Source organism: Thrips palmi, unplaced genomic scaffold (assembly GCF_012932325.1).
Source record: "Thrips palmi isolate BJ-2018 unplaced genomic scaffold, TpBJ-2018v1 HiC_scaffold_18, whole genome shotgun sequence".
NCBI classification, from domain to species: Eukaryota; Metazoa; Arthropoda; class Insecta; order Thysanoptera; family Thripidae; genus Thrips; species Thrips palmi.
The window spans coordinates 13164671-13190266 of NW_023144627.1; the positions used below are offsets into that span (position 1 = coordinate 13164671).

The 25596-nt window shown below is 47.9% G+C and overlaps 4 protein-coding genes across 7 annotated transcripts; 2 read left to right on the forward strand and 2 right to left on the reverse strand.

Moving 5' to 3' along the window:
• Positions 1-71: 71 nt before the first annotated feature.
• Positions 72-13473, reverse strand: LOC117644587 (protein polybromo-1). 4 transcript variants are annotated; one of them, XM_034384163.1, is made up of 31 exons: positions 13316-13473; positions 12239-12369; positions 11898-12143; positions 11697-11810; positions 11464-11622; positions 11102-11361; positions 10874-11028; positions 10671-10783; positions 10486-10584; positions 10343-10405; positions 10116-10262; positions 9615-9782; positions 9391-9518; positions 9246-9263; positions 8879-9014; positions 8627-8794; positions 8339-8544; positions 7900-8245; positions 7578-7802; positions 7308-7484; positions 7051-7218; positions 6805-6965; positions 6554-6726; positions 6294-6466; positions 2801-2854; positions 2574-2708; positions 2296-2421; positions 1907-2192; positions 1576-1818; positions 1319-1487; positions 72-1219 (listed from the first exon to the last, which is right to left on the reverse strand). In XM_034384163.1, the coding sequence occupies exons 2-31, from the start codon at positions 12362-12364 to the stop codon at positions 1003-1005; spliced, it is 4959 nt and encodes a 1652-aa protein (XP_034240054.1). In that variant the 5' UTR covers positions 12365-12369; positions 13316-13473; the 3' UTR covers positions 72-1002. The 4 variants fall into 4 exon arrangements, with proteins under 4 accessions (XP_034240054.1, XP_034240051.1, XP_034240055.1 ...); XM_034384160.1 differs by having other exon boundaries at positions 10113-10262; XM_034384162.1 differs by lacking the exon at positions 13316-13473 and adding an exon at positions 13157-13305 and having other exon boundaries at positions 1003-1219; positions 10113-10262.
• Positions 13474-13729: 256 nt separating this feature from the next.
• On the forward strand, positions 13730-17823 carry LOC117644353. Its single transcript, XM_034383730.1, has 9 exons — positions 13730-13890; positions 14175-14560; positions 14658-14805; positions 14891-15100; positions 15190-15561; positions 15645-15884; positions 16035-16141; positions 16237-16378; positions 16455-17823. The coding sequence occupies exons 1-9, from the start codon at positions 13821-13823 to the stop codon at positions 16622-16624; spliced, it is 1845 nt and encodes a 614-aa protein (XP_034239621.1). The 5' UTR covers positions 13730-13820; the 3' UTR covers positions 16625-17823.
• A 125-nt stretch (positions 17824-17948) lies between these two features.
• On the forward strand, positions 17949-19754 carry LOC117644354 (corrinoid adenosyltransferase-like). Its single transcript, XM_034383731.1, has 5 exons — positions 17949-18160; positions 18494-18703; positions 18816-19080; positions 19169-19293; positions 19373-19754. Exons 1-5 carry the CDS (start codon positions 17964-17966, stop codon positions 19473-19475), a joined length of 900 nt encoding a protein of 299 aa, XP_034239622.1. The 5' UTR covers positions 17949-17963; the 3' UTR covers positions 19476-19754.
• A 104-nt stretch (positions 19755-19858) lies between these two features.
• LOC117644352 lies at positions 19859-25174 on the reverse strand. Its single transcript, XM_034383728.1, has 17 exons — positions 25016-25174; positions 24407-24487; positions 24200-24334; positions 23985-24110; positions 23661-23908; positions 23007-23504; positions 22743-22926; positions 22446-22675; positions 22221-22371; positions 22043-22141; positions 21696-21935; positions 21477-21614; positions 21219-21395; positions 21020-21144; positions 20761-20934; positions 20305-20461; positions 19859-20226 (listed from the first exon to the last, which is right to left on the reverse strand). Exons 2-17 carry the CDS (start codon positions 24483-24485, stop codon positions 19967-19969), a joined length of 3021 nt encoding a protein of 1006 aa, XP_034239619.1. The 5' UTR covers positions 24486-24487; positions 25016-25174; the 3' UTR covers positions 19859-19966.
• Between the last annotated feature and the right edge of the window lie 422 nt (positions 25175-25596).

Consider the following 25596-nt stretch of genomic DNA (forward strand, 5'->3'; position numbering starts at 1 on the left):
TGGCCGCTTATTCAATAATGATGGTGGTGGTATGTGGAGCAGAGGGGAAAAAAGTCACACAACAACAAGAATTGCAAATTTGGTCTTGGATTTTATTAACCAGAAAGTTTTTCAATTGTACATTCATTTAGAGTTTGTCAATATTTCGTAGAAGGCAAAACATTAAGAACATCAAACATTCTCATAATGGCAGTTTTCCGCTAGCTGGTTCAGATCTAAGTCCATTTCATGAAATCTAGCAAAATTCATAAATTAATATAAACATGCCAATGTCTCACTGGTGCATGCAAAACTAATACCAGTAAGTATTTAACAATATTTAACAATTGTTATATATTCTGCAATAGTTTAAGATAATTGCTTGAATTATCCATTCAAAGAATACAAACGAGGGGGTGCTTAAAACAAACACATTGACGCACATGTGAAACTAAAACAAAAACTGACAAAACAACACCGGGAGGTTGGAAGGTAGGTTACAGGAAAAACAAATCATCAGCATCCTATCAACAGATGAATAACAGATTTAACACGGGTAACTTGAAATATGACAAAATGGCTAACTAAAGGAAAGTTTGCCATAAATATACCAGGAGAGAACTATTACTAGAGACTCCATCAATTATGAAACACTTATTGTCCCAATCTTTTCTATTCATTTTGTCCCCCATTAACAATAACACAACAACAATCATGGACTGTGATTAACTAAAATTGGGTGAATCATGAACTGAACAACCATGGAAGTGTAAATTTAACAACATAACATGCAAGAAATTAAATTACACTATTCGTCTAAAATAATTACCAAATTGATTGCACAAGGTAAAAGGAAGGTCAGTCAAATTCACAAAATATTCAAAATTTCATAATATATAAATAAGTACAAATATCCGTAACTATCCACTTCACAACCTGCAGTGCCAAAGCAAACTGCAAAATTTACAAGCGTTTGAGGACAATGCCACCACTGTTTCGAAGTGGCAAAGCCCTGGCTTGATGTCAGACAAGCTTGGAAATACCTAAAGCATCTCGTACCATAAAGTCCCTAAGGGTCCACAAAGCATTCACCATAGTACCATGATTTCCAACACCATTGGCTAACCAGTGGCCTGGTAATTTAGCTTGATCTGAAAGTGGAGTATTTTCAGGCCTAGCTTTCAGTTGCTTCTCCCAGTTGTTGATTGACCTGCTGTCTGCTGACAAGCCTTCAATGTACCTAGTTAAAAGAAAGATAAGAAAAGAAACCATAAGTACGTATTTTATACTAATATGCATCAGCTTGCTATCAACTAGTATCAAGTAGGTAGTTACTCACTTGATGTAAGCTTCCGAGTGCAGGAGCCTTTGAGGTTTGGGTGGTACAGAGACAAACAGAGCCTCCACGGGTTTGGGAGGTAGCTGGTGCACTACTCCGACATTGTTGTGCTGAGAGTGAGGTGAGGGTGTATTTCTTGCCTGAGATAAGATGTGGTTGGCTCCAGACACTGAAAATAAAAACACAAACCAAATGTTAAAAGCCTTTTCATTTAAAAATAAAACTAATTAAACAGCAAGAGGAGTTAAAATACTTACTTCCAGTGTGATTTAATAGTGTCGGTTGGGAATGACTCAGAGTTGCAGATTGCAGTGGTACTGCTCTTGGCTTACGAGATATTACAAAGTTTTTGCTTCTTTCATGAAGGGGTATAATTCGGCCAGTGCTCTTTTGAATGTGAACTTCTTTAACATGCCTGGCTAGGCGCTGAAGGTTAGGGAAAGGTTGGGCTCCTTTCTTGATTCTACCACAATTCTTCCACTGACATTGCCATTCTGCCTCTGTTGAAAGAAAAAACACGCCATTTAGAAAAAGAACCTTGCATCTGTGAGATCAAGTAGAATGGAAAAGAATGCTGCTCTATATTACCTGCAGGTTGATTGGCAAAGTAGGTGTGGACATGACCAGTAGGATCCATGCCAGAGCCCACACAGTGGTCAATGCAATCACCAATATCTTCAAATTGGAAATCGCAGGTGTCCCAGCAACACTCCCACAGCATTTCGTTAACAGGTACAATGTGGTTGGGGCCAATTTGTCCAGCAGTGCTGTTGGCTTCAGCTTCAGCGGCAGCCATTTTGGAGGCCATTTCCTCGTTCATCTTAGCAGCTTTCTCTTCCCACGCAGTTTTAACTTCTTGGGGTAGACCTCGCCACTGAAAATGAAACAGTTCATTTAAATATTTGCCATAGTGAAAATTTTAAAATACTTTGATGCTGGGTTACACTTTTTACAGCAACCAAGCTTAAATGACTCACCTCAGTACCAACAATACGGCTCACATCACCAAAGCTTGATTCAGGATTATTAGCAGCAACTGCTTTCCTCACATCACTTGAATATAAAATGTATCCAGTAACTAGTTTTTTGCCATCTTTCTTGGCCTGTAGAAAACAGAAAAAATATATTTATTAATATTACATAGAAATCCTGAAGCAGGAACAAGAATACAATAAATAAAACTACTCGTGTCCGAAATATGACACATAATCTCGCCTCAAAAAGTCATAACTAAGGCCTGCTAAGAGACACCTACCTTCTTTGCTGAAATAGGTGCTGTTGTGATTCCTAGAGACATGGTAGAACCCATCATTTCTCCAGACCCCACTGAAGGAGGTCCACCGTCCAATGAGTCATCCATCATATCTGTCATTTCCATTTTAATATGGTCCTAAAATGAACAGAATTCATTAGTATCATCAAAAATACAATTTTCTTACCATTCTTCCTACAGAAGAATTGAAAGTCAAACAGCAAACTTACCATGCTATTTTCATTTTTCTCGTGGACCGAGTTTTGAGTGGCATCACACCCAATCTGGAACCAAGTTGAAACGGACAAATTAGAATAAAAATCGGATAAGAATTGCTTATATTATGCTGCTGAGTACAACAAACAGGAAAAATTGAGGAAAAATTAAGTGAACTTGATTGCCAATAATATTGTGACCTAAATTATCAACACATGACACTTCATGCAGAAGAGAAGGCAGATCTGAATGAGTCCAATTCCGACTATCCACAAAACAAATAAGCCAACTCCAGAGAGAAAATTGAAACAACCAGATGCTCCAGAAGTCATTTTTGAGTTGTTAACGCATCCTGCCGCAGCACTATTTGAATTATCAACCAGATAACACCACTTATCAGTAAGGCCTATCCAATAGTGAGGTTAGGTGCGCTTGCCACATCGGAGAGACGAGGGGACATTATCACGACTGCAGACCTGAACTCCCACGAAAAGGGACAAAAGGACAAAACAATTTACCGCCGATTCACAGGATGCTGATCCTTCGTCTGACATGGCTGCTGGTGAGCTGGTACGAAGCAACGTCAACAAGTAGACGGGGCAACCCGAAGGAAGCCTATTTCTGGGGCAGGGCACCAGCCGCACTCCGTTCGCGACGATTCAAGATTCTGGCGCCGAGGACTGAACTCCGCACCATGCTCTAGAGCACCGGGAGGGCCGCGGTTCAAATCTCGCGGTGGCACAGTGGGAAACGGGGCGAAAACAAACAGTGCCGCGACGGGACCAAGCAAAGGGCACCGTCACCCGCACCACAGCTCGGAGCACTGCGACGGACGGACGAGCCGAAGCGAGCGCGGTGGTGGCGGCACCAGCGAACCAATCCCTGTGGAAACCACGCTTCACATAACCTGAACCGGCCCAACCCAGCATGTCCCTATTGTGTGGGCGGTATCAACGCATCATTTGATTGCGGAGTGGGCAGAGCCAGGGCAGAGCAGAGCTACAGTGGCGTAGCCGCGCCGTGCCGTCCTGGTCCTTTGACCCGCCTCGCCTCGCCGCCTCCGCGGGTCGCGGCCGCCAAGGCAGCCAAGGCTGTCCAGAAGGACGGCGGCATACTTACAGGGGTGGGGGGCGCGTTGGCCTCCTCGTTCAGGAAAGACATGTCCTTGACGGCGCTCATCGGGAGGGCTGCAGCCAGACCGGCGAGACTAGAGCCCGGACTGCGGCACCCAGGGGGAAGCCCGGGCCCCCCAAGGACAAGGCGAGGGCGGCGTCGACGAGAGACCGCGCGACCGGGGAGGCGCCCCTGCCGGCCCCTACGCTCTCCGCTGGACGGGGCTGGAGCGCGCCGCGGAGTGCCACAACAGAGCCAGGCCTAACCTACGCGTTCACATGTTAGTTGAGCTGCGTCGGGCCGGCACCGGCACGGCGACAGACCACGGCCACGGCACCGCGAGGTGCGGCCAGGCGGGCGGCGGCTCGCCGAAGAGGCGCGAGGCTGGCGCGAGGCGCGAGGGGGGCGGCGCGGGGCGCGGGAGGCAGGGTGCGGAAGGGCAGGGCTGGCTGGCTGGGCTGGCGCTAGGGGCTGCTGCTGCCCGCTGCGGCGCAGAGCTGCGGCTGCAGCTCCAAGACTCGGGCCTCGGGAAGCGGGGCACGCGGCAGCACGCGGACGTCGGCGTCGGCCGCGAGCGCCGCGAGTGGGGAGCGCGAGCTGTGTGGTGCGCACGGTGTGGTGGACGACGGCGCGCACTGAGCACCAGCACCGCGGGGCCCCCGCGACCAGTCGGCGCTAGCGCTGCGCGCAGCCAAGCAACGCCCCGGGCAACCGTTACGGCGATAAGCGAGCGGGGCTGAGCTTAGCCCGCCCCGACTGTGGAACGCTGACGCGCACCCCGCACCCTCCCCGCGCGTCCGCGGCGCGCCCAAGCTTGGCCTCGACCGCCACGCCACGCCACGGCCCACGCCAACGTCGGTTCGGCGGCAGACAGCCCCGCCTCGCCTGCTTCGCTGCCTCGCTGCTCGCCTCAAGCGGGCGCGGCTCGCCACGGCGCGGTCGGCTCGGATCGAAAACGGGCGAGGCGGGCGAGGCTGCGCGCGAGGGGCACGGCGAGGGAGGCGAGGCGAGGGGGAGGGCAACGTCCGCGTCCTCCCTCTCCGTCGCCCCGACGCGTGGCCTGGCCGTCGGGCCGTCGGCGCGCTTCCTCTCTCTCTCTCGCATCGCGCACCCCACCGCCTGCTTACCTGGCCGTCCTGCGGGCCGATTCCCGACAATGGGTCCGCCGCCGTCTCTCTCGCGCTCGTGGCGCGTTGCGCAGGGGTGCGAGAGAGAAAAGCACTCGTTTGAAGTCGGCCAGGACGGCCACAGCGACACAAACGGCGCCGACGCCGCCTAATTACCAGGGAAAGGTCTGCGAAGTAAGGCCAAATCTAGAATCGGAACGCAAACCGGGGAGCCCTCGTACCGCACCACCGGTACCGGTACTACGAGTGTACCCGCGCCGGCACGGAACAGATGGCCGCGATAAACGATCCGCGCCATTGCGCACATGTGGGGACTCCAAGGGGGAGTAACGGGTACCCGGGTACCTGCCGCCAGGAAGCGCGACCCGCCCGAAATTTAGGCGGGTTCCCAACCCTCCCCCTCCCTCCCGCGCAAGGGCAAGGAATTCCCTCCGCTGGCCGCGGCGCCACGGCCACCCTCACCTAGCGCCCTGCGGCCGGCTCGGCTCGGCAGGCAGGCAGCGCCGCCGACGCCTTCCGCGCCACGCGCTCGCTGGCTAGCTGGCAGAGCCTGGACTCGCCGCCATCGCCCCGTCTCTCTCGCGCCTGTGGGGCTCTCTGGGCGACGCGCAGGCGATGCGCATGGGTGCGAGAGAGACAGCCTGCGGACAACCTTCAGAAAACTGGTTCGGCCCGCCAATAACAAACACCGTGCCGGTTGCTCTGGGCAGTGGCGGTGTGGCTACGGTGTGGCGGTCCCCCGAGGCGTTCTGGAGGGGCAGAACGTAGCGTCCCCTCGACGTCTTGACGCCGGCCCAGCGTGGAGGCGGGGACGGCGGGGACGACCACGCCCAGGCGGCCCGCCCTCGTCCCCCAGTCCCCCATGCGATGCGACACTCGCCGCCCGCACCGCCGTCGCCGCCTCCGAGGGCGGAAGTTGACGCTCGGGGGAAATACTAAAAGCGAGGCGAGGCGAAGCGGCGCCGCGTCCCTAACGACGCCAGCCATCATCAGCCTGTCCCCCCCTTGCATTCCCGCACCAGCACAGCGTCCGCCGTCAGGGCGGCACTCGATCTCGCATGAATTCGGCACTTTGACGGGGAGGGGAGGGGAGGGGGAGGAGGGCGACGACTCCACGCATGAGCACTGAGAGTCAAATCAATGCGGCAATGCGGCCGCGATTGATTGAAAACCAGGGGGAGGGGGCGGGGGAGTCCCGTGCGTGTCGCCCAACTATCCCCTCCACTGAAGTCGACCACTACACCCACGGAAGAGAACAAAAGCGTACCTTTGGTGGATTGATTAATCTTCGGAAGAAGTAGATCTCATCTTCGTGGACAGCGTTGCTATGGCTGTACTTCTTCAAACCCTCTGGCTCCAATTTCACAACCTGCCTGATTGACTCGTCGTACACGGACTCGCATATGTACACATTGTGCTCGGGGATTTCCGTTGGCCGGCCTGAGGAAAAAAAACCCAGAAGGGTTTACAAAGTGCCCAATTTTTCAGGCATCAAAGAATGCAAACTGAAGGAATTGCAATACTTACTGGAAATGTATTCCTGGTGTTCTAATACCGCACACCGCCCAATAATGTTTTGCAAAGGATTTACTCCTTCAATACAACTTAAAAACAGTTCTTGTTTGTAAAATAATCTTCCAGGAGTTTGAAGAATTTCACGGGGAGTAAGTAACCATGGACCACGGACAAAAGTGGCACCCCTGTTGATTCAAAGGGAAATTAGAGTAGAGTAACTAAATAGGTGACTGGATGTTGTGAGTAATAAAACATGTACTCACTGGTGATCTCTTGCTATGCTATCAACTTGTCCAATAAGTCTAGATCCCTCTTCATTTCTAATGTAAATGAAGTCACCAGTTCTTAGAATACCAAAGGATGCATTAATTTGCTCATAGTACCTCATACCAGGCATGCACTGAGGCATTACTATTTCCAAATCCTGAGAGTACAAGCAGTACATTAGATCAAGAAAATCAGACAAAATCAAGCAGATTATGTTCATATAAAAGCAAAACAAAGCTTACAGGTAAATGTTTATGCTGGAACTTCTCATTTTCCTCAAGTTCAGCTATTTCTTCTCTATGTTTATCAACCCTATCTTTGAACACTGAAATAACACGCTTGGGTTCTATATATTCGTCACGCTCCACAAACTTGTAGTGCTCTGCAGCGTTATGCACATTTTGCCAGTACTTGAAATAAAAAAAAACACGATTAGTATGATGTTTAGTTAAAATAGCCAAATTGTGGCATTTAGGGTAAACAAATTTAAATTTGTTACCTTGATTTTCTTAAAAGAGCGACTTTTGGTTGAATAGCGGGATTCACAAACAAAAACATCTTTGTCTTCAAATCCTTCAGGTTTGAACTTAAAATAGTCTCTGACAGACAACACTGCACAAAGCCCTAAAATTTCATTCAACTGTATTGTAACTGTCTGGTCACTTTTAAAAACCTCCTGCAAAGACAAAGAACAATTATTGCATATGCAGTCATTGCATCAAAACACAATGAAAAAAACAAATGGGTCCAAAGAGTCTTTCTAGCACACCTGCTCTAAGAATTTCCTTGTTGCTACATGGTAAGTTTCATTAGGTCTATAGTAGAAATTTCCATAAATCATCTGCTTTCCACTTTCGTCAGTCCACATTCGTTCAATGCCTAAGATACTCAAATCCATGCCACGTTCCTTTGGCTCCACATACACAAAGTCGCCTGTTCGGTACACTTGCTTGTTGTGTTCCATTCCAGAATCTACTGCAGTATCACCGTTTTCCTGATAATATAAACAAAACAACATTATTAGTTACCATGGAAGTGATGCAGGTGTATCTTTTAAACAGTGGGCCATGAGAGATAACAGCACAACTCACCGTAGGCTTGCTTTCATCTGCTGTACGTGAAGTGTCTAAGTCTTCTTCAGGCTGCTCCTGAAGAAGTTTTTGCTGTCTGGTCTGTTCCACTGCATCAGCTAAAGTGTACAGAGTGTAGTTGAGAGCAGGTGAGTTGAGCAAATCCCCACCACGACACAACTCATCTCTCAGTTTAATGAAAAACGACTGCAGCTCCACAGAATCTTCAAAAGCTTGTGAATCCGTGCGTGATAAGTTGCGTGCTCTTTCCATTACAGCAAAAATGTCAGTCTGAAATACATCTAGACGTCTATAGAGACCTCTGTCCAGCCGCCGCTTTATCAGGTCAAGGGACAGAGAGCGCACTCTAGAGCAAAGGAGAAAAGCAAGATTTAATTAATATAAGAACCAACAGATAATTAATTTATCACAAAAATATTTTTAATTATATTCTGCTCACTTTTGCCCATCAATTTCATCATACTCTGGGAGCTCTGCCATTGAATCTGAAAAGCACCGTCCTTCTTCATCTTGATGATTGTAAAATGATGTGAACAAAGACAATAAAAGGTCTTGCACAGCAAGTTGAACATCTGGGACAGATTCCTCATCTTCCCGCAGTTGTAGCTTGGTTTGAATAGTCAATCTATGCAGCATGAGAGCATCCTACACAAACAATGAGAAATAAAAAGATAAGACGTGTGTGAAGGAAATGGAGAAATTGTAATTTCTATGAAATAGTAAGTACCTTGTAAAGTTGTGAATCAGGCTCATTGTACTTGCAGGCATTGTCACACATTAAAATGAGATCTTGTGCAACTTCTTCAAGGTTCTCATAAGCACTTGTTCTCAACTTTTGAGATATTTTATCCAGATCAATGGGGCGCTTAATCACTTCATAGTAGTCTGGGTATTCCTATAATTTAAAAAAGTAATTAGAAATGATCAGAATACACCATATCAATCATGACAATTAATTAAGCAAACAGAGGTTTTATACCAGTTTACTGGGCAGTTTAGAGAAGATAACTGAAAGCTGACGGCCCTTGGGATCTTTATATTCCCGGAAGGTATCAAACAAGGTTCTCATCTTCATGCTTTGAACAGATCCCATTATTTTCCGGGGCTTGGCAGTTCTGTAAGGAATTAGAGAATTACTTTAGCACTCAGTAGCAATAAATTAAGACCCCCAGCAAAAATGCAACAGTTGGATCCCAGCACATTATGTTAAGCCAAAAACAGTAGAAAGAAATTGAAAGAACACCACAATATAACCAAACAAAACGAAACAAAACAAAAAAATAAAATAAAAAAACCAGCAACGAAGACACACACAAACACACATATGATGAGACACAAATTCTCACCTCGTATATGCTCGAACACTTCATGTTAGGCATGCAATGAAGACAGAGAGGTGAAGGCATATTTAATATCAATAAATTACCTTGCATGAGTTAAAATGTTAATAAGAAATAATAGCTATTTGACAGTTAAGGAAAAACTACTTACATTCTTGGTGTTCTTGCCGCCCCACCGAGCTCCCGCACTTTCTCATAGAGAATTTTTTCTAAGTTGTTTGCATCTTCGTATATAAGTGAGGTGTCTTCATTATAGGTTCGACAGTTGTTGAACATCAACTGAAAATTTTCCAAATTACCAAATGTAACAACAATGTGCACATGAAGACAAAATTCAATGCAATCTATAATTTTCACTCAATTTTTGTCAAATACCTTAAAATCTTCCATGGCATCATCTTCTGTAGCATATTTCTCATTTTTGATATTAGCTTCAATTGTCAGTAAATCAATAGGTTCTTTTATGACCTGATAATAGTCAGGGTACAGCTTTCTAGATGGCTTTTCCATAAACAGCAGAATAGGTTGTCTTCCATCCTCACACTACATGAGAAACAAAAATTAAAAAGGTTAGACAAAATTCAGGAGACCTTGCTGAATGAAAACACTTATGAACCCCCATAAGTAAAATACAAGACTGTTCTAGGATGCAAAACAGTTGATTCCAATCAATTTGTACATTTGTAAGCTTTTTCCTGTTAAGTGTGATAAATCAAATCAGGAGAATGTACTTCGTGGCAAGTTTCAGAATTACAAGAAGTAATTGTGATATCAATGATGTGAGTGGAAAGGTATGATCTCTTTTCAAATGATAAAAAGTGAGAGGGGACTGTATCGTTATTTTCCACCCTCACAGAGCAACGGAGGTATTACCACGTATCCAATGAGGGCTTTGACATAGGCTTGCAGTCTCTTCTTAAGTTGAGGGTTTTTCACTTTTGGCTTAGGTGTTGTTGCCGCTTTCCTCCGCGGCCTCTTAGCATCTTCTCTTTCGTCGGAATCATCTTCCTCACTATCAGACTCCTATAAATAAACATAGTAATTAGCATGAGACAATAAATACCTGCAACGCACAGTTTTCTAGAAGTTTTATTTTTCTATACCTGTTGAAAGTCCAAAAGTTCTTGAACTTTGTTTTGCATTTGTTTTTGAAGTTTGACTGCATCCTAAGGAAACCAAAATTATAGCTAAGTTAGTAAATTACACGTCATGGGAATACAGAAGAAAACCGTGAACTCTCTTGTACCTTGTAAAGTTTTGAGTCAGGCCTGTTGTACTTTTTGGCATTTTCAAACATTACATTTAAATCTCCAGCAACTTCACTGACAGTTCCATATTCACCTTTCTACAGAAACACAAAGAGACACACCGTTAGAAAGATTGCATGCTAGTCCAATTTCACTAAGCAGATGCAACTCAATTTGTACTCACAATAAGTTTATTTCTTATCTGCTGAAGTGAAATGGGATTTTTAATTTCTTTGTAATAATCTGGGTAGTATCGTTTGGATGGCAATTTCCAAAACGGTTGACTTAGATTGTTGCCTGCAAGGAAATAATTTCAAAATAAGAGTTGGCTTGAATAATTTATACTTAAAACTGAACATTCCATTTAAATTTATGAGAAAAAATTACCAGTATTCTTGACTGATTGGTAAAGCTGCCATCTGGGATTATCACTCTCTTCATCATCTGATAGGTCATCATCATCAGAATCTTCATCATCATCTTCATCTTGAAGAGCAGCAGCAATGGCAGAAGCACTGTGAGATCCTCGCAGTCGCTTGTTCCTACAATATATTGAATTTTAGAAAATTTCAAAATGCCAAAATGCAGTTTATATTCTTTAAAACAAAGGCATACCTGATCCGCTCACTGCATTTCCCAGGAGAATTTTTGTTATTTTCCACTTCAAGTTTTTTGCCTTGTATCAATTTTCTGAGAGTTTTGGCATCTTTGTAAATTTGTGAGCCCGGTTCATTAAATGTACATGCATTTTTGGTCATAAGCAGGAGATCTTGTTCTAGCTCATTAAGACTAGAATACTTATTTTTTTGAATTTTATGTCCAATTGTTTTAAGGTCAATGGGGTTAGAAATTATGTCATAGTAGTCAGGATAGTGCTGCAGACAGAAAAACAAACAAAGACAACAAATTATTTAAAAAGGCAAATTTCTTTTGATGTTGAAACATTTTAGGTCCTCAAAGTTAGACAAAATGTGTACCTTTTTGGATGGTAGAAGTTGGAAAGGGGCATACAATGGGCGATCAGCTTCATTAGCAGACATTACAGTAGCAAATAATTCTTCAAGTTGATTAGCTATTTCGTCATCTGGACATGAGCCCTCTGATGTATCGTCCACTTCTTCCTTGATTACACGACGCTGAAAATATCAATGTGTACAGGTTAGAGGATGAGAAAGAATAGATCTATTGTGCATTCTTTGAGAGAACTTACAGGTCGACCCCTATTTCTGTAAGTGTCCAGATCGCCATCTGTTTTGAGCTGATCTTTCAATGAGCAAAATAGGTCCCACAAATCAACAGCATCTTTGTATTCCTGGGAGGTACGCTGTAGAAAAACGATACAATGTAGGGCAATTAGTTGAAAATTGATTCCAGTGATCTGGCAATAGGAATTCAAAATAGAAATGCATACCTTGTAAAACGCCTTTGCATTGTTAACCATCAGTTCAATATCTGCAGTCATATCTTCCACCTCTTCATACTCATCAGTCTTAATTTTTTGTTGAATTTTAATGAAGTCCATTGGACTTGTAACAACCTCATAATATCCTGGTTCCTGACGCCGCTTTGGGGCTCGCACAAAGGCCTCACAAATTATGGAGCCATCCTCCTTTTTGTGTGTTCTCAAAGCATCATAAACTTGTTGACACTGCTCACTCTGTATTGGAAAGTAGAACAGTAATTTAATTATTATAAATAAGTTCCAAGCACAATATTCAGACAAAACAACAGATAACAAAGACAATAACGTACAGGATCCAGTTTTTTCCTTTTCCGAGCAGATGGCTCTGGTAATGACTGGGAATCTGATTCACCGCACTCAGATTCTCCATCCTGACGGCTGCTAGTTACAGAAGATGTCCGTCTTCTCTTACTCATTCCTTCTGTAAAATGGGAAAACAAGTAGTTGTATGAATACTCCGGAGCAGACTACAAGAAAAGATTGGAGAAAATCAAAATTATCAAATAGATCAACATCACACAAACACAATGGTTAAAATTCAAGACAGATTCATAAATTGAATGACCACCAACAGAAAAACAAATGTGTCATTCATAAATACAAGAGTTGATCGTAAAAAAGAACAAACATAATATATTCCAAAAAGACTGAAGAACAAATCATGCAAATTCTTAGAAAAACATAATTAGTTCTCTACCAACATTTAAACTGTCAAACCTAGTCCAGCTAACCTACAATTCATAAGGAGGTCACCCAAAAATCTAAAAAAATTATTTCAGTAGAATTCTCCAATGAAGTAAATAAAAAAACAAATACAATGCCAAGATAGGTCTGTTAATACAAAGAGTTGAGAATTTCCACTCCAAACTTTCAATAGAATAACAATGAAGTAATATATGAAGAAGAAAAAACAGTACAAGAGTCTAGCACCCACTGAACAAAGTTGAGATTAATTACAACTATAACACATCATAGGGCACAAAACAAACCAAGAGGGACAACTTTGCACACGACTACATGTGAATTAAACCTCTCACACAGCACAATCACGATACAAAACACGGCAGACGGGGGCATCTAACCTATGGGACACTGAAGCATCTCTTCACAATCCATCCCGGCGACTCGAGACAACAACGTCGGCGCTCTTTTAGACTCTCACAAAAGCAGGGTGGGCGTGGCGTGCCACAGACTGTGCAATTTCGTACCGAATAAAACAGTTCCTTGAGTTAGTTGGTCAACAAATATTGCCGCCGAATGACAATGTTTATGACATTGCGTTCGGCTCGGCGGTACGCTGCGCTGACCGACGTTCAGCGCATTATTCAATGGAATGCAACACAAGCGCTCCAACCAATGTGTCGTACCTGTTCAATATAGACTCTCCAACCCACAAAAAACTCAATTTCTCGCTAGAATCACATAGAAATCTTGAAAAAGTGCAAAAATCCACCAGCCATAAGCAACGAATAAGATTGGGTAACAGCCAAACCGAAGCCAAGATTAATTTTTGTTTGGCTGCGAATTTCTGTTCTTCTTGAGGGCGGAGGAGAGTCCGTTCCAGAACGACAATGCCTGCCTCTGGTCAGTATGTGGTCAGTTGATTTATAGCAGAAAAAAGGACCCATTACAGTTCTAAATTTGAAAATGAAACTTATAACACAAATGAACTTAATTTTCCGTTGGCTCTAACAAAAGGCTTTCATCAAGATACCCTCTTTCAGCCCTCCCTCTCCTCCCCCTCCCCTTCACCCCTCCCTCCCCTCCCCTCCAACCGCCTTGCCCCTCCCTTTGCGTCCTTTGGGAAAAACATTGTATAGCAACACTTGATGGGTGTTGCCCGTAGGAATTTTTTGTTTAAAGACACACAAAATGTGTAAATTAAAACTCGTTCATGTGTCACTGGGCCTGCTAGCATTTGCCCTAGTTTCTATTCAATCAAGTAAGTTCATCTTGTTTCTTTCTACACCTGAAGTACTTACGTACGCAGATGAAATTTGCCTTAACCTATGACGTTCCACATAACCATTTGGCTAACTGTTTATTACCCTTGTGGAGAATCTACGCCCAGTATTTATTTGGCTCACATTTCTCTCTTTATTTCCACAGTCATACATGTAAGGTCTGACTGCAGTAGCATATGTCGACCCGGACTTTCTGAACTCGCCTTCCAATTTTTGTTTCACAGTTCCTCTTACATTATTGCATATATTTTTTTCGTTTCAGGTGATGCTGCTTGCCACATCCCAATTATTATCAGAGGATCATGGTTTTCTTGGGAAAACAGACCTGTCCTCACTGAAATCAATGCTGATTCGATGACGGATAGGGGCTACTGTGTTGACGTTCGTGAAGATTATCACGTCAATTACACATTTGTATTTCAGAAGGAGTCATGTTTTCACTGTGTCAAACTGATTGTGAGAACTGTCAATGTCATAGATAAACTGGAAACAGGCTGTGTAAATCTGCCCCCAGACACTGCCCCGACTCTTGACAGAGTGTGTAGTAGACTGAATGAAGACCAGCAGCTCATCACCCTCTTCTCTGAAAATCCTATACCTGTGAATTGTCGTTCCAGTTTAGAAGGGGTCTGGCAGTTTGCTTACCAGGTTAGCAAAATTCCTCCTGTGTCCGGGTCCTGTGTGTTTTCACCGCTTGTTCAGATTGTTCCTCTTACTGATTTATTTGTTTTGTTTTCTGCTTTAGAATCGTTTCAGATTTACTGGTGAATGTAACAACCCAGCAGCTCAAATCAAGTCCTGCCAGACTGCTGGTACACAGTTCTTGATTACAAACCAAAAATTCAATATTACTTATAAACGGTGTGATGGCATGACTGGAACGTTTGATGGAGGTAATGTTTCATCTTATCTTTATGCATTTCTGTTCGTTCTAGTAGGTTACAATAATTTATCTTTGTCACAAATATTTGTTTGCAGTGGTTGAATACAGTTGCCTTGGAGATTGGTTTGTTGGAAAGAATCATTATTTTGCTGTTGTCAATACCAAGGAATCTCGGAAGGATGAAAAGTATCGTTGCTTCCTTAAAAACAGAGATGACGATCTGTACATTGGTGTTTCCATTACTGCAGAATGCAGTACCCTGAAAACAGTAGAAAAAAGCCCTGAGAGAATGCGAGTAACTCCAGGTTTGTGTTACATTTCATTAGTTATGTTTACATTTTAACAGGGTGGTTTCTCTCATTCTCTTTCCTTTCCTTTTTTTTGAATGTTACAGTGAAAGCAGAGGTTGTAGAACCTGGATGCCGCTTGCCGCAAAACTTTTCTGGCGACTGGATTAATACTGCCAATATAGATGCAGACGTTTTTATCAATGACACACACATCATTGAAACTTACCATCCTGATGAGGGACGATACCGTCGCAGTATCTATGTCTGCCGTGAGACGAGAGACTCTCGATATATGATGGCTAGGCTTACAGTTGATGGTTGCCAGAAAGATTACATTTGCTTTGACTTTGTTCCTCGGCACCACAATGTTATTCGTTACCGCAAAGGCATAGCTGTTATAAAGGACGCTTTCTCTAATGTGTGTTCATGGGTACAGTTCAAAAATAATGTTGCCTGGAAGTATGAACTGTTTTTAGGTGTGTATTTGATTGTGATTTATTGTTACTGCTTATGTCAGATATTCAAGTGGCAGGTTGATTTTTTATTTTCTCTGTTGCAGCTAAAAATCCTATTCCTGTACGTTGTCCTGTTGCTGGAAAGTTCAATTTCACACAGAGAGGAGATCAACCATTTGAAACACGTATTCTTGGAGGAGTTACTTTGTCTCCTCGCCCCACTTTGCATTGCAAACAGAACATTTCTGATTTGTCAGTATGTGATACTGATCAAAAAGAAATTCTGATTGATGAAACCTACTGTCTTTCTGTGGACCACAGAGGACAACCCAAGGATATTTACAGTGAGTATTTTCAGTGCACCATTGCATTGTCCTATTTATTTGTATTTTGTTTAGCACTTTTATCAGTTTGTCAAATGTGACACATACACAGAGCTGTGATAAGCTAATCCTTCTCTACTTGCTTCTTTAATCTTACACTTCACATTACAGGTGACCCTGATTACAAGATGAAATGCATTGGCTATTGGAAGGAAAATCTTAAATCATATTTAATTACCTATGATGAACTAGATCCCTTCAGTAAATACAGATGCTGGGTTAGTAATCATCAGTGCTATGTACCTAGAACTGTAGCTCTGTACTGCCAAAATCTATTGTAACTTACTATGAATTGTGAACTCAATTTGTTCAGGTCTACCAACGTGCTGATCTGAATCGGATACTGATGTCTCAAGCTATTGGTGCATTCTGTGATTTAAAGCAAGATGTCACCAGTTGGAACTACACTGAAGGTGCTACTGTGGCCCTTGATATGGTTGAATATGAGAGAGAGCGTAAGTGAACTTGATTTCCCCATCAATTTTGGCAGACCTTTGCATTCTATTTTTAAATTTCTTATATGTTTTCCAGGTGATCGATGCCCCATGTTCTTTGATGATGGTGAAAATCCGTGGTTAAAGACTGAAAACAATGTTAAAGTTTTCCATTTTGGTACAGGCTTCTTAAATTCTGATGCAGTACACTTAAGAGTCAGTGGTTTTGTAATAGCCTTGTGCCTAGCTAGTATTTTTGCACTTTAATGGCATTTGAAATGACTTATAGTATTTTGTCTCATTCTCAGTTTGAATCCGAGCCCCATTTGCTAGTTTTGTAAATTTTACATTCCCATGCCATATTTTTATTTCATGGCAAAATTGACTTAACATGCCTAATGAATGAATGAATGAATGATCAATACTTCAACTTCCACCATTTAGAAATATATCATGTCATGTTTTATGAGCGCACACATTTAAATTCCCCTTTGAGTGGAAACAGTTGTATCAATGTTAATGATTATCATATCACAGCTTAGACTTCTTGTGTTCAGTGCTGCATAATTCAATTTGTAGGTGATTTTGACGTTGATAGTCTTAGGTTAAGTAAGTAATGTGCCGGTTCAGTCTTCAAACTGCAAGACATGGCCCACAAGGAAATTATTTTTTTATAGGTGTACAGTATTTAACATTAGTCTGCTGGTTGCCCCTGTGGTTAGGTTTACAAACTTCCACTGGTCCAATTGGTTGATCTCTGCCTTGAAAAAGTGAGATTAAGGAAGGTTTATTTAACCCTCTGTATCTATCTGTTTCCGTCCAGAATATGTAAAGTAATTGTGACATGTTATACTTGACAAGCTCCGAATATATTTACGTAAATGTTACAATTTTTATCTTAAGGATCTAGTTTAATAATTTTTTATATTCATGTTTCATACACCTCAGTGCCTTTTCACTATTTTTAAATTTGTTTTTCTTTCTAAGACAATTGTTGTTTTTGGAACCTGTGCTTTTGGTAACTAATTCTGTATGATGAGCATTGAATGTGTTTTCTCAGTATGGCATGCAGCCATGATGAAACTGCATTCGCATTTACCAAGCTAGTATTGTTTTATTTTTAGAACTGTTTACTCTTATTGTTGACTTACGAGAACTAACTCACACAACAGTTTTTTAACAATTGTTATATTATGTGATAAGGCTGAACAGTAGATGTTAGTTCAACATGTGTCCACATTACCATTTTGTAGTGATCTGATGATGCCATTCATACATGTGGATCTGATTTGTGTATGCATTTGCTTTTGTTATGTTACGTGTTTTCTACTGTAAAATTGATCTGAATACTAGCGTTCTTTTTTTGTAGTTTTATTGCCTCCGTCCAGAATTTGAACGTCCTCAAACTCAAACCTGAACAAATTTTATGTACTAAATTGAAGTTTTGAATAAATATTTTATTCTTATCAAACGTTTTGGTTTAATGAGCCCGATTGACAGTCACGATCGTGATGAAATCGGTATGAAGGAACACCGCGCGAGCTGCGCGAACTTCGACTTGACCAGTCCTCCGCGCGCTTGGCGCTTGGCGCTTGCTCTGCCTATAATGCCTGAACCTCTAATCGCAGGCGCAACTGTCAACAAGGGACAGCTGAAGCAGACGAAATTCTGTTCACAAGAAACTGTTTCTAAGTACGATTTTACTGCTTTTTTGACTCTACAAGAGATGGATGTCGCGAGGAGAGCCCTGAGAAAGTCTTTGCTCACACAAGTTTCTGAAATCATCTCGTTCAGTCGGTACAGGTAAATTTCTAACTCCATAAAACTAAGAGGTGCAGTGTGGTACACCCTAACCCTTTAAAAGTTCCCTATCCTCATTGCAGAATCTTCTCAATTTATTTTTAAAGCGTTCTATTTCGAGGCAAAGACCTCAAAATTTATTATTTTAAATTTTGTTTCAAAGCCTGTTTTTGTCTTAAAAGCACATGTGTTAAAATTGGAACTTAATGAAATTTACAAGGCCTTTTATTTTAATTTTATGTTCTTGTCAACCTTCCCTTGGACCTTTTTGGTTGATGGAATGCTAATTATCATTTAATCCCTTAAAATGATGTTGTTTTTGTTTTTTTCCCACAGCTCAAACACCCCAAATAATCCAAAGAATGAGCCGTCAACAGTCAAAGAGAAGCCAGTTCCCGTGCAAGCTCCTCCTCAAGTTCACAAGGAACGTGTTCCCAGAATAGGTGACGATGGCTTCGCTGTAACCTTGATGGGTGCAGTAAAACCAAAAGACGACCAAATCTTTCATGCTATGGGGTCATGTGATGAACTATGCTCATTTGTTGGGTAAGACTACATAAGTTCCCTCTAGCTGTGTAGCAGATCTTGCGATTGCTGAGAATCATCACACTTTCATGCTTGCAATGTATGTTATCAATAACTCTTCACCATTTTACAGGTTGGCTCGGGAATATGCTCACGATAATAACCACACATATGTAGAATACTTGAAACGGATTCAAACTTTACTCATTGACATAAGTGTAGCAATATCAAATTGCAATTATAACTCACCCAATTCACCTCCAGTCTCACCAACTGTCAGTCCATCTCCATTGAGTATTAAGGGAACTTCCTTTTCAAAACGCCATGCAGCAGAACTTGAAGAGTGGATTGAAGAATACAGTGAATCACTGCCTCCTGTAGAACACTTTGTCATACCCGTAAGCTACTTAAATGCTGTACATACTTTTAGACCCAAATTTATTTTTCTTCCAAATTTTTAAAAGATTGATTTGTTTGTTTTTCTAGGGAGGAGGTCAAGTGTGTGCTGTGTTGCATGTAGCTCTCTCAATCTGCCGGAGGGCAGAGCGAAAAGTACTACCCCTAGTCCGGGATGGCAATCTAGATCCAGAGGTTTTAGTGTATCTTAACAGGTTAGTGGCCACTTGTAATGTCACATTCGATTTTGACATGTAATATTTTTTAATGCTTCCTTTTATTTATTTTTTTCAGACTGGCAGAATTTTTATTTGTCATATCAAGAGTAGCATCTCAAGCAGACGGGGCAATTGAATCTGTTTACACCCCAAAGCCCTCACCTAGTTCCTCCTCCTGAGAAGCCCATCCAGAAAGATACTCATCTTACACCAAGGGAATGGCTCTCTGTAGTCAGATTAAAGGAGTGGTCATATTTCTCCTCAAACGGAATAATTTTAAAATTATGTCAATGACCGATTCCTTTGTAGTGCCTTTTTTTTGTTGTGATAGGGTGCAGCAAAATCTTATTTAATGTTGTACACTGTTGTGATCTGAAATGATGTATTTGTATTTATTTAATAGAAGGCATGGATTGCCTTTTAAGTTATTTCTTTCAAAATGCAGTCCACATAGGGAAGCTTTTTATCAAAATTTATTTCACCTCCTAATGCTCTGAAATTTTCCGCGTGGGTGGAAGACAGCCCGTCCAGGACGGTACAAGCCTGGCAGGTAGGCAGCCCATTTTACTTGGGAAATGTGAAATGTATTCTTTATTGCTCGGATACCGTACAAAAAAAATATGACTGTGTTGATGTGACTGGCGTGGTTGGGAGGGGCTGCGTGCTGGGACTAGGCTGGCTGGGGGCGTTGGGGGCCGAGGCCCCTGGTCACCAGCTCCTTGAGTCGCACCTCGTCGATGACGACGCGGTCTCGCACGCTGGTGAGGAAGTCGCGGAAGTAGTTGACGTCCGTGTACAGCCCCACGGGGTGCTTGGCGAGGCCCAGGCTGACGATGCCCCGGACGTACCACGTGCCACGCCCGTCCTTGAAGCAAAGCCCGCCGCCACTGTCGCCCTTGGCCACGCTGGCCACCCGGCCCTCCTCTGGAACTGGAGCAAAGCAAAGCCGGTAAACTTTCATCTTTACAAAAACAGTGGAAAAAGTTGAGGAGAATTCACAGTGCGTACCCACGACGTAGCCCGCGCACATCTTGTCGGGCGTGATGTAGACGTGCAGGGCCCTCTCCAGGTTGTTGAAGCAGGTCTCCCGGTTGACGACGGGCAGCTTGGCGGAGTACAGCGTGTCGCTGGCCTGCTTGTTCTCCGTGGCGCCCCAGCCAGCCACCTGCAGCAACAAGCGAAGAGCGGAAATCGAACCGGGTTCGATAGAGACAGTCACACTGTGGCTGCCGCGAGCATCAAGCAACGCCGGGTGGTGGTTGTTTTTAGCGCCGTGAGGGGAGCAGACAAACACAGGTGAATGTTTCGAGATGGCACAACTTTTTAATTCGCAGAGGTACATAAGTAAGGAGAACGGTCGCGCTAAAACAGGACTTTAGCCAGGATGGCGTCCTCCTCGGGCTGCGTCCCCGCCGTGTCCAGGCCCATGCTCTCCAGCTCCACGTGCAGCGGCGAGGTACTGACCATGCCGACGTCCTCGGAGCGCAGCTGGATCTCGTTCTCAGGCGTCCAGTTGATGCACACGGGCGTCACGTACTGGCTGAGCGAGGTGCGCTGCTCCAGCACGAGCACCGCGATGTCGTGCGAGAAGGACGCGCTGGAGCCGCGGTAGTTGGGCGCCGTCACGATCTCGTACACCTGCGGAAAGGGGAGGGCGACGACGGAAGTAGAGGCGCGTCTACTCCACCCGAAAGAAGGAGTCTCGTCGAGCGTCCGCGTTCACCTTGAGCTTGACCTCCTTGTCGCGGTCGTCCGGGTGGTTCCAGGCCGACTTGGTCTTCCCCAGCGCCACCATGTACTCCCCGGCGGACAGCTTGTTGCCGGCGACGTCCGCCACGCAGTGCGCCGCTGCCAACAGAATCAGGGCGACAGTCAGTCGTCGTCGCGGAGGCCGTTTCCCAACTCACAGTGGAGGTACAGACCCGTGAGCACCAGGTTCTCCCGGATAAGCGAGCCCCCGCACTGGAACTCGTATTTGCCGTTGCTCCAGGCCGTGGCTTGGCGGCGGTACAGCCCGGCCTGCCAGGGGAAGCTGGTGATGTTGATGGCGTCGCCGCCGACGATGAGCTCCTGGCGCTCCAGGCCCGTCGTGCCGCAGCCTGGCGGGACACAGCGGTACAGTCGGTACAGTCACAGTCAAAGAAGTCACAGTCAACGCCAAAGAAGCCACCGGGACTCACTCTCCGTGCAGAGCGGCGGCTGGAAGCCGGACTTGCAGCCGTTGGGGCAGCGGCCGGTGAACTTGTCGCAGGGCGCGCCGTTGTTGCACTTGCCGCACGTGAACTTGCAGCCGGGGCCGAACTTGGTGTTGGGGCACACTGCGAAAGCGGAGCGCGGAGCGCGAGGGGGTGACTTTAAGGACGCCAAAAGAACGTAGGGTTAAAGGGTGAAGTGCTCACGCTTGTCGCAGGACGGGCCCTTGAAGCCCGACGCGCAGGTGCAGGGCAGCCCCGGGCCGCACACCAGCAGCCCCTCGCAGCCGTCGCGGGTGTCGTCGGAGCAGCGCTCGTTGCAGTCGCCGCCGATCTGGTTGTTGCCGCAGCCCACCTCGCACGTGGTGCCCGTGAAGCCCGGCGGGCAGCGGCACTTGGCCGCCTCCAGGTCCAGCAGGCCGCCGTGCTTGCAGGGGCCGGGCTTGCCTGCGACACAGCAGTCAAGCCTCGCATTCAAAAATCATTTTAAAAAATGACCGGGAAAAACAACATCAAATTGAATATTTTTCCGCCATGGGGGAACGCGCGCGTACCCTCAAACGGAACGCCGGCGCTGGAGCTGGCGATGTCGAAGCCGAACAGCTTGCTGACGGGGATGGCGGTCGTGACGAAGGTGGTGATGTCACGGTCCGCTGCGCAGAGAGAGAGGACAACGAGAGCGTCACACTTTCCGTTCAAACACGTTTCACTCAAGAAGACTGGGGGACTCACCCAGCGCGTTGCACGTGTCCGCGATCTGGACGTACACGTTCTCCTCGGAGCTCGTGGTGGCGTTGAGCACCAGCTGGATCTTGTCCGTGCGCCGCACCAACTCCAGGGGCAGGTCCACCACTCTGCGGATCTGCACCCAGCCCACCGACGCCTGCAAAACATATGCGTAAGCGGCGAGGCGTGTGGCTTGTCCGTGTTGATGGCTCTCGGTTTCTGTATGCTTACCTCTCCGGGCGCGAGGGAGATGATGGGCGTGATCTGGCGGTACCCGGGGCCCACGCCCTTGAAGCCCAGCTGCAGGCGCCCGTCGGCGGGGACCTTGGCGCCCAGGACGATGCACAGCTGGTGCTGCCGCGGCGCGCGGATGGGCGGGCTCGTCAGGGACCCCTCCGTGCGGCCGAACTCCAGCCCCCACACCGGCCACACGATGGACGGCGTCGACAGCGTGCTGGTGTCTGCGGCCAGCAGGTGGAGTTACAGAACGCAGGTTCGAACCCCCACGCCCGTAAAACGTTGACTTACCCGCGAGGACCTCCACTGTGCCCTTGCCCTTGAAGGAGCCGATGACGATGTAGTTGTGGCCGACGGGCACCTCCCAGATGTTCGGCCGCCCGCCCGCGCCCAGCAGCGTGAGGGCGACGCGCCAGCCCTCCAGCTTGAGGGTGAGGTTGTACTGCGGGGCGGGGCCGGTCCAGCCCTCGGCCACCTGCACCAGAAGAAGACCGTGAGGCTCTCGAGCGGCGCTGCCACCACCATGGCGGTTCGCGGCGGTTCGCGGGGCCTCACCGAGTCCTCCGTGCTGTTGATGACGGTGAGCCTGGAGCCCCTGTCGCCGCGCCCCGGCATCCAGGCCGACTGCTCGCCGGCGGCGCCGTACTTGCCCCAGGTGGACCTGAGCGCCTTGCCGTCGGACCCCGTCAGCAAGGCGCCGTAGCACGAGTCGCCGCGCGGCTTGGTGCACAGGAAGATGCCGAGGCGGCCGCCCTGGTCGGGGGTCCACACCAGCGGCAGCTCGCGGCCCGCGTCCACGCGGCCCTGCCAGGCGGGGTCGGCCTGCACGGCCAGCGTGCCCTCCTTCTTGTAGCGGTCCACGAACAGGTGCTTGAAGCGGCGGCCCGGCACGTCGAACACCCGCAGCTCCTCCTGCGCGCGGTCGCCGCCCACCAGGTGCGCCTGCAGCTGCCCGCCGGACGTGCGCTCCATGAGCAGCGTGTAGCGCCGCACCGGCGACCACTCCTCGCGCACCGACTCGTCCTTGGTGTCCACCGTCGTCTTCAGCGTCACCTGGGGGAGGGGAAGGCACCGTGTTTGCACCGGCCGGCCGCGAGCGCCTGCGGACCTCGGGGTAGGCTGGCCCGCTGGACGCGCCAGTGTGCCGGGCATGCCTACCCTCGGCTCCGCAGGCGCTCAACCGCGGCGGGTATTCGAACCCGGACCCACCTGGCCGCCGCCGGGCACCCAGAAGGGCCCGCTCGCGCCCTCCGTGCCGTGCTGCGACCAGTAGTAGCGCAGCCTGCCCTGCGCGTGGCCCGCGATGGTGAGCCCCCAGCAGGACCGCGGGAAGGGCGTGTCGCACAGCAGCACCGTCAGGTACCCCACGCCGTGGCTGGCCGGCGTGAAGTCCAGCCGGAGGGTCTCGCCCGCGCCCAGCGTGCCCTGCCAGCCCTGCTCCGTCTGCCGCAGGAACCCTGCGCGCCGAAATTGTTTGCTGTAACAGTGTGGGCCACGGTGGCACGACTTACAAAGGCAGGCAAGGTGACAGACCTCTATCCTGCGCGGACTCGCGCAGTGTGGGGTCCAGGATGGGTGATGTCTCCGCGGCCTCCGCGGTCGTCAGCTTCCTCCAGCCGTCGCTCTCCCACTCGGTGCAGCAGCGCTCCTCGCTCGCAACTGCAACCGACAAGTCGCTCTGTCTCTCTCGCACTCACGGCGCGCCCCGTAAAGGTGCGAGAGAGACGGAGGGGTGGGGCGGGGCGTACCGCTGAGCGTGGTGTTGCCTCGTCGCAGCGGCATGCCGCGCGCGTTGTTCCTGGCGATGATCTCCCCGGACTCGAGGGACGTGGCGCCGGACGCGGCGCGCTGCAGCTTGTAGATTGTCGTGATGTCGTAGATGTCTGCGGACCGCCATGGCCGAGTTAGCGCCACCACACCGTCAAAGCGAGACGCAGAGTGACGCCGAGACTCACCTGCTGACGCCGGCCGGGTCCACAGCGCCAGGACGACGGCCAGGACGGCGATGGCGGCGACGCGGGGAAGTCCCGCCATGTCTGTCAAAAGGAACGTACGAATGAGTGCCTTTTGTCGCCAGCTTCGCCGAGATGTTTTGGTCTTTCTCTCGGCGCGGCGACAGCGCGACAGGTAGACTCGTTCAATAATTCACGGATTGACCGGCGTCTTGCTGACGTCAGAGCGCCAGAGTGGCTCCAGTGGCGTGCCGTGGTGTGCCGCGTTACGCATGGCCGCCACTGTGTTTACTGTCCGCCGTGAGGCTGTCTCCGCCTGGAGGGGCCCCGTCGCCCCGTCGCCCCGTCGCCCCGCCCCGGCCGGTAAAGCGGAGCGGAGCGCATCAACGCGGCCTTTTGCCGTTTTCGCGGCTCGGCGAGGCGGTGCTGCGGAGCTGCACCGCGGCACGCGGAAACCACAGCCACTGCACGCCACTGCAGTGCAAACGCACACAGCCGCCGGGCTGCAGCGCTGCAGCGCCCAGCTTCGCTTTGCTTCACCACAGCCGCGTCAACCGACCGGGACAACGACTGCGGTCCCCGGGAGACGCTGCTGCAGCCTGACTCACGTACTTGCGGGGTTCGCGGCGGAGTGCACGTCGACGCGGTGCTGCACTGCGAACTGCGTATCGCTGGGCGGCGCGGCACGGCGGCAGCGCTCTGGTGGGACTCGCTGCGGACTCGCTGGGACGCCTCTCCGGCTTGGGGCACGCGGCCGGACTGACTGAATCAGAATCTCCGAGTCTGCGAGAGATCAGCGGCGATGCGACGCCGTCTGGCCGGCCGCCAGCCCTGGCTGCCCTGGCCGCCCTGGCCGGCCGCTCCGGGGCACGCCGACCAGCTCGCCGGCCAGGACGACCAGGACGACACGGCAGGCCCAGGCAGGCCCAGGCAGGCCCAGGCAGGGCTCACTGCAAACAGGCAACATTGCTGCCCCCGACCGGTTGGGGGGCGGCAGTAAGCAGGCAGGCGCGTTCATGACCCCCCCGACACACACACACACACACACACACACACACACACACACACACACACACACACACACACACACATGCACTGCCCCTCTGTGTGAAGGGTCGTGACCGGACTTGCCCCCTCCGCCAGGTGTTCCATGTACAAATAAGAAGTGATTCCATGAGCCCTTGGCGGAGATG

Coding starts and splice junctions, on each gene's coding strand:
- LOC117644354 (XM_034383731.1), top strand. CDS start 17,964: ATGCCTGAACCTCTAATCGCAGGCGCAACTGTCAACAAGGGACAGCTG. Junction 18,161..18,493: donor ATCTCGTTCAGTCGGTACAG/GTAAATTTCTAA, acceptor TTTTTCCCACAG/CTCAAACACCCCAAATAATC. Junction 19,294..19,372: donor GTTTTAGTGTATCTTAACAG/GTTAGTGGCCAC, acceptor TATTTTTTTCAG/ACTGGCAGAATTTTTATTTG.
- LOC117644352 (XM_034383728.1), bottom strand. CDS start 24,485: ATGGCGGGACTTCCCCGCGTCGCCGCCATCGCCGTCCTGGCCGTCGTC. Junction 21,145..21,218: donor GGAGAACCTGGTGCTCACGG/GTCTGTACCTCC, acceptor TTCTGTTGGCAG/CGGCGCACTGCGTGGCGGAC. Junction 20,462..20,760: donor GCTCCGAGGACGTCGGCATG/GTCAGTACCTCG, acceptor TTGTTGCTGCAG/GTGGCTGGCTGGGGCGCCAC.
- LOC117644587 (XM_034384160.1), bottom strand. CDS start 12,364: ATGAGTAAGAGAAGACGGACATCTTCTGTAACTAGCAGCCGTCAGGAT. Junction 10,784..10,873: donor CCAATCAGTCAAGAATACTG/GTAATTTTTTCT, acceptor ATTTCCTTGCAG/GCAACAATCTAAGTCAACCG. Junction 7,803..7,899: donor CAGATGAAAGCAAGCCTACG/GTGAGTTGTGCT, acceptor TTATATTATCAG/GAAAACGGTGATACTGCAGT.
- LOC117644353 (XM_034383730.1), top strand. CDS start 13,821: ATGTGTAAATTAAAACTCGTTCATGTGTCACTGGGCCTGCTAGCATTT. Junction 14,561..14,657: donor TCTGGCAGTTTGCTTACCAG/GTTAGCAAAATT, acceptor TTTCTGCTTTAG/AATCGTTTCAGATTTACTGG. Junction 16,379..16,454: donor GGTTGAATATGAGAGAGAGC/GTAAGTGAACTT, acceptor TATGTTTTCCAG/GTGATCGATGCCCCATGTTC.